We start from the raw sequence: 13,201 nt of genomic DNA, 5'->3' as shown, positions 1-13,201 counted from the left end.
TATTTTGTTAATATGTCTTGTTCTGTTGTCTGTCTCCCCCTTCTAGACTGTGAGCCCGCTGTTGGGTAGGGACCGTCTCTAGATGTTGCCAACTTGGACTTCCCAAGCGCTTAGTACAGTGCTCTGCACACAGTAAGCGCTCAATAAATACGATTGAATGAATGAATGAATGAATAAAAGTCAACTTGGCCTCCAGCCCGGTTCCAGGGCTTGCCCCGGAGCGACAGGCCAGGATCTGAGGGAACGGCGCCCGCTGTTAGGTAGGGACCGTCTCTATATGTTGCCAACTTGGACTTCTGAAGCGCTTAGTCCAGTGCTCTGCACACAATAAGCGCTCAATAAATACGACTGAATGAATGAATGAATTTATCACTCTATTTTATTTGTACATATTTATTCTATTTATTTTATTTTGTTAATATGTTTTGTTGTCCGTCTCCCCCTTCTAGACTGTGAGCCCGCTGTTGGGTAGGGACCGTCTCTAGATGTTGCCAACTTGGACTTCCCAAGCGCTTAGTACAGTGCCGTGCACACAGTAAGCAGTCAATAAATACGACTGAATGAATGAATGAATTTATTACTCTATTTTATTTGTACATATTTATTCTATTTATTTTGTTTTGTTAATATGTTTTGCTGTCCGTCTCCCGCTTCTAGACTGTGAGCCCGCTGTTGGGTAGGGACCGTCTCTAGATGTTGCCAACTTGGACTTCCCAAGCACTTAGTACAGTGCTCTGCACACAGTAAGCGCTCAATAAATACGACTGAATGAATGAATGAATTTATTACTCTATTTTATCTGTACATATTTATTCTATTTATTTTATTTTGTTAATATGTTTTGTTGTCTGTCTCCCGCTTCTAGACTGTGAGCCTGCTGTTGGGTAGGGACCGTCTCTAGATGTTGCCAACTTGGACTTCCGAAGCGCTTAGTCCAGTGCTCTGCACACAATAAGCGCTCAATAAATACGATTGAATGACTGAATGAATTTATTACTCTATTTTATTTGTACATATTTATTCTATTTATTTTATTTTGTTAAAATGTTTTGTTGTCCGTCTCCCCCTTCTAGACTGTGAGCCCACTGATGGGTAGGGACCGTCTCTAGATGTTGCCAACTTGGACTTCCCAAGCGCTTAGTACAGTGCTGTGCACACAGTAAGCGCTCAATAAATACGATTGAATGAATGAATGAATGAATGAATGAATGAATGAATGAATGAATAAACGTCAACTTGGCCTCCAGCCCAGTTTCAGGGCTTGCCCCGGAGCGACAGGCCAGGATCCGAGGGAACGGCGCCGGCTCGGGCGAGCGTCACCTGCAGGGCCAAAGCCTGGTCGAGACGTGAGGGTGCCAGCGGGGTCGAGCCTCTAAACCATCCCCCGGGCACCCTCTGTTCTGCTTTGAAGCCGCAGAAATCTCGGGAGCCCAAGGGGCAGCAGGGTGCCCACCTGACTCCCAGCCTGCTCTCCAGGAGGACTGGAGGGCGGGTGGGGGTGTCCCGGGTGGCACCGGTCCCACCTTGGCACCACAGCTGCTCCGCGCGATTTAATCGACGGGGCCATGCCGCCCGACGGGCAGAGGGAGAGAAGCTAAGGAGTCCGCGCCCGGGGCCTTTACCTGTTGGGTCCCCCGAGCAGGGTCAGGGCCATCTGGCTGGCGCAGACCCCCGTCATCTCCAGCCTCCGTTCCAGCGTCAGCCCGTGCTTCTCCGCCACCGACAGCAGCTTTTTGTGCAGTTCGTAGGAGACACATGGAACCACCAGGCCAGAGTCTGTGACCCCGCAGACAGAGGGAGAGAGAGAGAAAAGCAAGTCAGGCAAAAAGAGGCTTCCGGCGGGTGCCTGGCAAAGCGCTGCTGCCCGAGACCTTCCCTCCCTCCCACCCTCGAGGGCCGGGCCCACCTCAGCTAGTTTCCACGGCCCTCAGAGATGGAGTCGGCCGGGGGCGGGACCACTACTCGCCTGCTGTGACCTTGGACAAGTTCAACTTCTCTGTGCCTCAGTTTCCTCAACTGCAAACTGTCAACCATAGCAGCGTGGCCTCGTGCAAAAAGCACGGGGCTGGATGGCAGAGAACCTGGGTTCTAATCCCGGCTCTGCCCCTCGTTTGGTGTGTGCCCCGGCCAACTCACGTAACTTCTCTGTGCCTCAGTTCCCTCCACTGTACGATGGGGATTCAATGTCTGTTCTCCCTCCTAGTTAGACTCTGAGCCCCGTGTGGGAAAGGGAATGGATCTGGACTGATTAACCTGAATCTGCCCCTGGGCTGGGTTTGACGCAAAGTAAGCGCTTATCTAGACTGTGAGCCCACTGTTGGGTAGGGACCGTCTCTACATGTTGCCAACTTGTACTTCCCAAGCGCTCAGTCCAGTGTTCTGCACACAGTAAGCGCTCAATAAATACGATTGAATGAACGAAGGAATGAAATACCATTTGGATAATAATAATAATGATGATGATGGCATTTGTTAAGCGCTTACTATGTGCAAAGCACTGTTCTAAGCGCTGGGTACAACAGGAGAGGGAGTTCCGAGCCAGAGGAAGGACGTGGACGAGGGGACGGCGGCGAGAAACCTGAGATCGACGTAACGTGAGGCGGTTGGAGTTAGAGGACCCACATGAGGGTGGTGGGGTGATTTAGGAAATCGGCACGGAAAGACAAGATAAGGTGTGGTCAAGACATCTCTCCTGCCAATTCCCCTGCTGAATACCTCTAGACTACTTACTCTCATCCTCCACCGTGGGCCTCTGTAGTTTGGGGGAGTTTTTTCATTGTATTTGTTAAACGCTTACTATGTGCCAGGTTCTGTTCGAAGCACCGCGGCCTCGTCCCACGTAGGGCTCAGTCTTAATCTCCATCTTACAGACGGGGGAACTGAGGCCCAGGGGAAGTGAAGTGACCTGCCCAGAGGTGTCACAGCAGACGAGTGGCAGAGCCGGGATCGGAACCTGGGTCCCCTGCCTCCCGGCCCCTGCTCTTTCCACTAGGCCACGCCGGGTTGAGTAATTGAGAGCCGGCAACAAGCATTCCAATAAAGTATTTCTGATCCCCGGGATCTGGCGGGAGTTAGTCACGGCTCTAGCAGGTGCGTGTTAACGGCGGATGATTAAATCCCACGGGTCCGGCCGCGCTAAAGCCCACGGTGAGGGATTAGGCATCAAGACACGAAGCGAGGACCCACACTCTGTTTTCTAGTTCATCAGGGAGACCCTGGTGGGAACTGGGGATTAATTCATTCATTCAATCGTATTTATTGAGCGCTTACTGTGTGCAGAGCTTGGCAACATATAGAGACGGCCCCTACCCAACAGCGGGCTTGAGACCTTCAGCGGGCTTGGTGATACAAAACAGATCACACGGTCACTTAAAACTCTCCCAAGCGCGTAGTACAGTGCTCTGCACAAAATAAGGGATCAATAAATACCAGGGGTAGGTCGACTGATTAGCAGCCAGCCTTTCAGGGATGAGGGCAAGGTGGCAGGCTGGCACCTGCGCCGGTAGCATTTCACGCCTCAGTCTCCAAGGCGGGGGACGTGTCTGCTAATTCCGCTGCACTTGTCCTCTCCCAAGCGCTTAGTCCAGCGCTCTGCACAACTCAATAAGCTTTAGCTCTGTTTGTTCTGACGATTCTGACACCTGTCTACGTGTTTCGTTTTGTTTTCCGCCTCCCGCTTCTAGACTGGTGAGCCCGTTATTGGGTAGGGACTGTCTCTATATGGTGCCGACTTGTACTTCCCAAGTGCTCAGGACGGTGCTCTGCACACAGTAAGCGCTCAATAAATACGATTGGAGAATGAATGAATGAATACGACAATGAATGAACGATAACGCTCAATAAATACAACTGAATGAATGAATGATAAATCCCCCCAGATTGACTGATGGCAACCGAAGCCTCCAAGTCAGGCCGCGCCGTTCCCGGAGATCCTCCGGCCCACCCCGGGGCCCATCGGGTGTTCAGGTCGGCGTCTGCCCAAGTCATCCGGCCAGAGGCGACGCGACGCGAGCCCTCGACTGCAAAGGTGGCAAGGGGGCGGTTGGGGCGGGTGGACCCGTACGCTCGGGTGGATTTAACGGCTCGGAGAGGCCGGGACCCCACACCCTCCAGGCTACCCAGGGAACGCAACACACGCTCGAGCAGCTCTTCCTTCGCATAGTGCAGACCCCCAGCCACGTGTACGGCAGGGATCTGAGATCTCAATCGATCCATTTATTTTGTTAATGATGCGCACCTAGCTTTATTTTTATTTATTCTGATAATAATAATAATAATGATGGCACTTATTAAGCGCTTAGTATGTGCAAAGCACTGTACTACGTGCTGGAAGAATAATGACGGCAATGACGACTTGACACTGGTCCACAAGTTTTGTTTTGTTGTCTGTCTCCCTCTTCTAGACCGTGAGCCCGTTGTCGGGTAGGGATCGTCTCTATATGCTGCCGACTTGTACTTCCCAAGCGCTCAGTACAGTGCTCTGCACACAGTAAGCGCTCAATAAATACGACTGAATGAATGAATGAATCTATCAAGCGCTTCCTGCCTGCAGAGCACCGAACTCAGCGCTTGGGAGAATACAACGGAATCGGTAGGCACGTTCCCTGCCCACAATGGGCTGACAGCCTGCCTCATCAGTGTCTGCCAGGCTCCAATCAATCGTATTTATTGAGCGCTTACTGTGTGCAGAGCACTGTACTAAGCGCTTGGGAAGTACAAGTTGGCAACATATAGAGACGGTCCCTACCAAGGTCTCTCTTTTTTCTTTTTGTGGTATTTGTTAAGCGCTTACTGTTTGTCAGGCACTGTACTAAGCGCTGGAGAAGAAACAAGCTAGTCAGGTCGGACACAGTCCCTGTCCCACATGGGGCTCACCCTATCAATCCCCATTTTACAGATGAGGGAACTGAAGCACAGAGAGGCTGACATAATAATAATAATTGTGGTATTTGTTAAGCGCTTACTTCGCACCAGGCACCTGTATGAAGCGCTGGAGTGGATACAAGCTAATTAATCATAATAATAATAATGATGGCATTTGTTAAGTGCTTACTATGTGCCAAGCACTGCTCTAAGCGCTGTGGGGGGGTACAAGGTAGTCAGGTTGTCCCATGTGGGGCTCACACTTTTAATCCCCATTGTACAGATGAGGTAACTGAGGCACAGAGAAGTGAAATGACTTGCCCAAAGTCACATAGCTGACAAGTGGCGGAGCCGGGATTAGAACCCATGACCTCTGACTCCCAAGCCCGGGCTCTTCTCACTGAGCCACGCTGCTTCTCTAGGTTGAATAGTCCCTGCCTCACGTGGGGCTCAAAGTCTCAACCCCCATTTTACAAATGAGGCAACTGAGGCCCAGGCAAGTAAATAATAGTAATAACGAGGATGGTATTTGTTAAGCGCTACGTGCCGAGCACTGTTCTAAGCGCGAGGCTATATACAAGGTAATCAGATTGTCCCACGTGGGGCTCACCGTCTTAACCCCCATTTTACAGATGAGGTAGCTGAGGCACAGAGAAGTTAAGTGGCTTGCCCAAGGTCACCCAGCAGGCAAGAGAATTAGAACCCACGTCCTCTGACTTTCCAGCCCGCGCTCTTCCCACTAAGCTACGCCGCTTCCCTCGACTCCCGGAACCGCGCCGGACTATCCACTGGGCCCCACTGCTTCTCTTTTTGACCAGAAGCGTGCCGGGGAGGGGAGGGCGCATCTGGTTCTGACCCCGCCGGGGGCCGCTTCCCTTTCTGGCAGCGGCTCCGAGCCAGCAAGCTACTTGAGAGGATAATAATCATAATAACGTTGGTATTTGTTAAGCCCTTACTATGTGCAAGGCACTGTTCTAAGCGCTGGGGTAGATACGAGGTAATCAGGCTGTCCCACGTGGGACTCACAGTCTTCACCCCCATTTTACAGAGGAGGGAACTGAGGCCCGGAGGAGTTAAGTGCCTTGCCCAAAGCCGCACGGCTTATAAGTGGCAGAGGCGGCATTGGAACCCACGACCTCTGACTCCAAAGGCCGGGCTCTTGCCACTGTGCCACGCCGCAGCCCCTCGGCCTCGCTCGGAGGGTCTCTCCTCTGAGGGCAGAACAGCCGCTTGGTCTTAGGCCCCTGCCGTCTTCACCCGCCTCCAACGCGGCAACCGCTTCCATTTCCCCTCCTCCCGGCCGGGGTGGCTCCCGGGCAGCGGGCGGGGCCTCCCGGACTGGCATGTTAGCCGTGCGGCGCCGCGGCCACCGACGGGGCCCGTTTCGTGACCGCCGCGTGCACGATCAGAAATAACTGAGGACCGTTGACAGCAGCGATGAAAACTTGATTGGACGCGGGGAGTCATAAGCCACTCACCATCCGTCCGCCGAGTCACACGCTTGCCCGCCTCCGGTCGGTCCGCCCTCTTACCCTCCACAGAGTCACGCGAGGTTGGCTTTCACTCGGGGGACCCGTTCCCTCGTCGGGCCTCACTTCTCCAGCCCCGGGAGGGACGGGGGGGGGGACAACCCGTCCTCCAGTCGGGAATCTCGGCCTGGAGGCGGGTCACCCCCGTCCAGGATGCGGGGGCTCCTCGGGCCGCCCTTTGGCATCACCCGGGCCAGGTGGCGTGTGGGAAGTCGCGTGCTTGTCACCCGCGGGCCCCCCGCCGCTCAGGACCCGCTCCGGGAGGCGAGCGTTAACGTACGGGGCGTGTTTTCGTAGCCTAGAGAAAGACGAGGCGAAACCCAGCCCAGCGCCGGGGCCGGCACGACAGCCGGGACCCAACCGACATCACACTTTGCCCTAATTGCTTTCTGACAGGAGCGTGCGAGCGCCAAGAAAACTTCCCTTCGGAGCACACACGCAAAGTCTGACCGGTCGGACCGGCTTATCAGAAACAGGCCACGGGAGGAAGATAAACTCCGGCGGAAGGGAATCAGGGACGTGGCGTGTCAAACGGCAAACAATAACACCGCCGAGGGAAGGGGGGGAGAAAAAAAAAACCTGAACGCCTGCCAAACCTAATTATGTTTGGGTTGGAAGGTGGATTTTTACTGCTGGGGAATCAAGGCGGTAAAATAGGTCGGCAGGGTTTCTCTTAATACTAATACAGATTTTACAGCTGCCTGGGAAAAAAGGGAGATATAATTATAACAATTTCGTGGCACGCAAGGCACGGTTTGAAATCCGATTGAACTTCGGGGTGCTGAGAAAGTGTCTACGGAAGCCCGCATGCTGCCCAGAAGAGTGGACGGGGGGCTGACCCGCGCCGACCCCAGCCGTGGGCGGGGAGAGGCGTGGGGGAACACAAACAGGACGAATCGAGGTCTCTGTCCGTTCCTGGCTTCCACCGGACGCCTCCTTACCCTTCTCCCGGGGCTTGACTTCCCGGGCCTCACACGTTCCTTCTCACCCCTTCTCCACCCTCCCGGCCCGCACGGAGGCATCTCTCCACGCCTCACCCATCGTCCCCGCCCTCCGGCTCCTCGTCCGCACGTCCCCGGGTTTCTGGGGCAGGGGGCCAGCTTCTCCCCTCCTTCCCCCGGGCCTCTCCCGCTTCCCCACGTAGCACCTGGAGAGGACCCTTTCGACAGGACTCCGGGCGCCACCCTGAGCCGGAGATTCTCCAAATGGGAGAGCCGGGGAGTCCGGAGCTTGGTGGGGGCACCGGGGCGGTTCGTTAGCAAACCTCCTCTCCTCCCTCAGAATAATTCATCACATTTCCAACGACGGTATTTATTAAGCTCTGACGACACGCCAAGCGATGTTCCGAGCATCGGAAGAGATACCCATGGGGTCGGAACCGGTCCCTGTCCCCCACAGTGGGGCTTCTCGTCTAGAGACGCACTGCGCTCTTCTGCTCCCAGGCCCACCCCAGATCACCCTCCTCTCCCTCCCGGGAAGGAGCGGATACTAGGACAGGCGGAGCGGCTCTCGGGATCAGCGGTTCTCAGCGGGCGGATGATGCTGCCAGGGCAGCCGGACGTACAGAGGTGGGGTCGAGAGCGGACCCTCTGGGAAATCACGTGCGCTATATGTCACGGGACATAACGCCGCCAACGCAGGCCCCTCTGTTCTGTTGGCCCCATCAGGGTGGGTGAAGGCCGGGACACGGACCTAATCCCGCAGGCTAGGAGGCCCTTTCGACTGCTGCTTCCGCCCAACAGACCCTCCACGTTCGCCTCTCCGGCTCGGGGCAGAATAAAGGAAAAACGTCACCATCGCTCATCCACGGCACGGAAATCCGGCCACAGTTTTACTGGGCGGTGGATAGCGCGGGGAGGCAGGAATGGAAGGGTGGTAAAGCATCCTGGGGTCACAGGCTGGGGGCAAAAAAAAGGGGTCAGTCACTGCCACAGTCACTAGGAAAATATGGTCCCTGCATACAAGCAGAAAGCTAATTAGCCACATTAATTGGGGCTGACTGGACAGCCAATCCTGAGTTCTCTGGAGGGAGGGCAAGAGGGCAATTATCCAAGCTAGCCTCAGTTCTGCATCATCCATGCATTTGGATCTGTCTCCTCTGGGCACTTGGTATTCACCCCTCCCTCTGCCCCACGACACTCACGTACACATCCTACTTCAACTCGGAGCCTATTATGGGACAGGGACTATGCCCGACCTGATTAATAATAATACCTGTGGCATTTGTTGAGCGCTCACTACGTGCCAGGCACTGTACTATGCGCTGGGGTGAACAGATACAAGCAGATCGGGTTGGACAGGGTCCCTATCCCACATGGGGCTCCCTGTCTCAATCGCCATTTTACACGTGAAGTAAATGAGGCCCAGAAAAGTGACTTGTCCAAGGTCACACAGCGGGCTGGTGGCGGAGCAGGGATTAGAACCCGTGACCTTCTGATTTCCAGGCCTATGCTCTATTCACTACACCACACACCCACCCCAGTTCTCAGAGCAATGCTGGACACACAGTAAGCGTTCAAATACCGTAAAAGAGATAATTTATTTATATTAATGTCTGTCTACCGCTCTAGACTGGAAACTCCTCGGGGGCAGAGAGCGCATCTTTCAACTCTGTTGTAGTATACTCTCCCAAGCGCTCGGTACAGTGCTCTGCACACAGTAAGTGCTCAATAAATACCACTGATTGACTCAAGGACGTCACCGTTCAGCTCGGAGGTAGGCATGTGAGCGTTTCTAAGGTGGAAGCGGGGATTTTTTTAAGGCTCTGATCCCAGCCCAGTAGCAGCTGTAGGGATTCAGGGAGACTTGAGTTTAGGGCCCACAAGGAGTCCTCCCCAATCCAGATGAGCCACAAGATCGATGGGGATAACAATAATAATAATAATAATAATAATAATAATAATAATAATGATGGCATTTGTTAAGCGCTTACTATGTGCAAAGCACTGTTCTCAGCGCTGGGGGGGATACAATGTGATCAAGTTGTCCCACGTGGGGCTCACAGTCTTAATCCCCATTTTTACAGATGAGGTAACGGAGGCTCAGAGAAGTTAAGTGACTTGCCCAAGGTCACACAGCAGACTTGTGGTGGAGCCGGGATCCGAACCCAAGACCTCTGACTCCAAAGCCCGGGCTCTTTCCACTGAGCCACGCTGGGATCACTCTTCTAAGCAGACAGAAGACCCCCCCAAAAGATCCTAAGCCCCCCAAGACAGGGGGAATTGGGTTTCCGACTTCCACCGTCCGACCACCTCTCCGACAGAGCTTTGCGCCCCAAAAGGCCTTTAACCTGCTGCAGCAGGGATCGTGTCTACCGACTCTGTTGCACAGTACGTTCCCAGTCAACAGTATTTATTGAGCATTTACTGTACTGAACTGAGGGCACTGTACTAAGCACTTGGGAGAGAGGACAACATAGCCGATCCATGGCGATCTTACAGTCTGGAGGAAGCAGTTAGTACGGGGAAGCAGCATGCCCTAATGGTTAGAGCATGGGGCTGCGCATCAGAAGGACCTGGGTTCTAATCCTGGCTCTGCCACTTGTCTGCTGTGTGACTTTCGGCAAGTCGCTTCACTTGTCGTGCCTCAGTTACCTCATCTGCATAATGGGGATTAAAACTGTGAGCTTCATGAGGGACAGAGAATGTGTCTGCTATATTGTACTCTCCCAAGCGCTTACTACGGTGATCGGGACACAGTAAGCGCTCAATAAATATGACTGACACAGGGACTGCGCCCGTCCTGATTAGCTTGTATCTTCCCCAGTGCTTAGAACAGTGCTGGACACATAGTAAGTGCTTAACAAATACCATCAGTATTATTATTACTATTATTAGTGCCCTGTACAAAATAGACGCTCAACAAGTAGTGTTGATTACCTGCAAGTATTTTCTGTCAGAGCAGCGCATTTCTACGGCCCCAAACACTACCCAAACTGCTCTTTCTCCAGTTCTCCAAGCATCACAGACCTTCCTCACTGGAGGCGAAGGTGCCACATGAACCCTCTCGCCAGGCTACAGACACACACAGCGGCAAAATTTCCAACGGTCCCGCTTCTGGCTTAGGGAATCGACGGAGAACAGTGCCTTGCACATAGTAAGCGCTTAACAGATGCCAACATTATAAGCAGGACAATTAAAAAAAAGAAAATCAAATCCCTTCCCGTTCCAGCTGACCACCTGTACTGAAGAAGGACCAAGCCAACGTCCTCAAACGCCCCTCACGCCACTGTCCTCGGAAGGCTTCTGCGATCAAACTCCGGCATTCTGGCGGTAACCCCGCGAGGATTTTTCCAACCGATCGCCGGAAGGAATTTAAGGCCGGAGAGCGCTAATTACCGAGGCTGGAGTTTGGCCAGGGCACCTACGCCAATAGCTCTCCTCTTGCCTAAGATGTCACAAGATTTCTAATGACCTCCCAGGGGGTCAGGACCTCAGTTCGGTGTCTCGGCTGGAAGGCTTGGGCTAACAACCCAAACAGCGTGGCCTGTGGAGAGAGCATGGGCCTGGGTTCTAACCCCAGCTCTGCCAGTTATCTCCTGAGACACCTTGGGCAAGTCACTTAACTTCTCCGGGCCTCAGTTCCCTCATCTGTGAAATGGGGATTAAGACTGTGAGCCCCGTGTGGGACAGGGATTACGTCCAACCTGATTAATTTATATCTAATCCAGAGCTTGGGACAGTGCCTGCCACCATAAAAAAAATAATAATAATGAAACAACCCCTTTCCGTTCATGGAGATTCAGCACCCTGACGGATTCCAGACCCCTTTAGGGTCACGGACTCTGGAGGCTATCATCATCATCAGTGGTATTTACTGAGTGCTCACTGTGTGCAGAGCAACTGTACTCAACGCCTGAAAGAGTACAAACCCAAAAGAGACAGCAGATTCCCTGCCCGCAACGAGCGTCTAGCCCAGAGGGGCTCTCTGGATGGGCAGCGGCCCGATCCAGCGGAGCCGGCTGGCACGCACAAAACGTCGGGAGCCGTGGTCATTAGAAAGTTGCGTGACATTTCATGCGAGAGTAGGTGTGTTGAAGCAGGTGTCCTGGCCTAGATCCAACAGTTGTAATTTACATTCTGTTCCTCCGATAAATCCCTGTGGCTCAAATTATTCAATTTTCCCATTCCCAGGGAGAATGTGCAACTGGTGCGGAACGGAGGCTCTGTTCCAGCCCCGGGGCGCGGATCTCTCATGTAATTACACCTTTTGGTGGGGCGGGTGGGAAGGAGGCCGACCTCCACAGCAATCCGAGTTTCCTGCTGTATCCAACGCCTGAAAGGAAAGCTTAAAGGTGAAAAGTGGCACCCTGAATTGGGAGTGGCGGGGAGAGGGGAGGAAAACACCGTATTTTGATTCATCCCCCCTACCCCGAGTCCCACAGCACTTATGTACATATCCATAATTTATTTATATTAATATCTGCCTCCCCCTCTAGACTGTAAGCTGGTTGTGGGCAGGGAATGTGTCAGTTATACTTTCCCAAGTGCAAAGTATAGTGTTCTGCACACAGTTAGTGCTCAGTAAGTAAAACTGATTGATTCGCAAGCTTTCTCTGACCGCAAAAAATCATTTCTCCTTAACTGCCCTCAGGTGGGTTTTTTTTTTTACTGACCATTTCAATCGTAAAAGCTTTAAATTAGAAAAAAAGTTCACAGTTGCTTTCCTATCTGCTCCTCAGCAGCATTAAGATCTGCTCCTATTAAATGGACACAAGGAGCTTGTCGGGGGACTGGTGGCTTTGGAACAGCGAAAGACAGAGGCGGCGGAAGCAGCCTGGGCTAAGAGACGAAACAAACCTCAGTTTCCTCACCACTAAGACGACATCATCATCATCATCATCAATCGTATTTATTGAGCGCTTACTATGTGCAGAGCACTGTACTAAGCGCTTGGGAAGTACAAATTGGCAACATATAGAGACAGTCCCTACCCCTGTCCTCCCTCCTGCTTTACGAGCCTCAAGTGGGACAGCGACTGTGTCTAATCTGATTCTTTTGTATCTACTACCCCTGTGTCTAGAAGAGGGCTTGGCACAAAGTGAGGGCTTGGCACAAAGTGGGGGTTTAAATACTACAATTATGAGGAAGCTTGCTGTGGGCAGGGAATGCGTCTGTTATATTGTTGTACTGCACATTCCCAAGTGTTTAGTACAGTGCTCTGCACACAGTAAGTACCACTGATTGATTGATAGCACTTCAGAGAAGAAGAACTACAAAGTAGAGTTGTCCTCGGAAGACTCAGTGCTGCTATACACACACCCTTCTGGGAATACTTCGTCACCAGGAAAGCTTTACTGGCCATTTTGAGGCGTGTTCCCGGGCCCAGACTAAGTGACCCGAAAACCAACCCTAAGCCCCACAGAGCTCCCAAAGGCAACTGGATTCCATCTTGACTCGAGGTCAGTTGTAACCCTGGACACGGACTTCGGAACTGACCCAACTGGGAGGTTCTTAGGCCATCACTAACTCAGAGAAGCAGCCAGTCTACTGCATCTGAGGGCTGTCATTAAAAAAAAAAAAAAAGGAAAAAGAAAAAAAACCCACCGGCAAGAGCCAACAACAGGGCCAGAGGCCTGAAATGTTTTCCAGAGAGAAAAGGGCCGGGTCAAACAAAAGACTAAAATTAGCTGCTTCGCCAGAGGCTGGAGAGGTGTTTTTCCAATCAGCTCCCTGACCTCCTTGGCCAGTCTGAGCCGAGGTTTATGGGGAGAAGCTGGAGACTCATTCATTCATTCACTCAATCGTATTTATTGAGCGCTTACTGTGTGCAGAGCACTGTACTAAGCGCTTGGAAAGTACCATTCGGCA

At 52.7% G+C, this 13,201-nt stretch overlaps 1 protein-coding gene across 1 annotated transcript in view; it reads right to left on the bottom strand.

Annotated features, from left to right (window-relative positions):
• The window catches only part of EDC3 (enhancer of mRNA decapping 3), a 39,672-nt gene that overhangs the window by 5,911 nt on the left and 20,560 nt on the right, over positions 1-13,201 (bottom strand). Inside the window, exon 5 of the mRNA XM_038767162.1 lies at positions 1,623-1,776. Coding sequence (XP_038623090.1) covers positions 1,623-1,776 — 154 coding nt within the window. The remainder of the gene's footprint in view (positions 1-1,622; positions 1,777-13,201) is intronic.

Source organism: Tachyglossus aculeatus, chromosome 26, assembly GCF_015852505.1.
Source record: "Tachyglossus aculeatus isolate mTacAcu1 chromosome 26, mTacAcu1.pri, whole genome shotgun sequence".
Lineage (NCBI taxonomy): Eukaryota > Metazoa > Chordata > Mammalia > Monotremata > Tachyglossidae > Tachyglossus > Tachyglossus aculeatus.
Note: the sequence above shows the minus strand (reverse complement) of the source record. Positions and strands in the feature narration are given on the sequence as shown.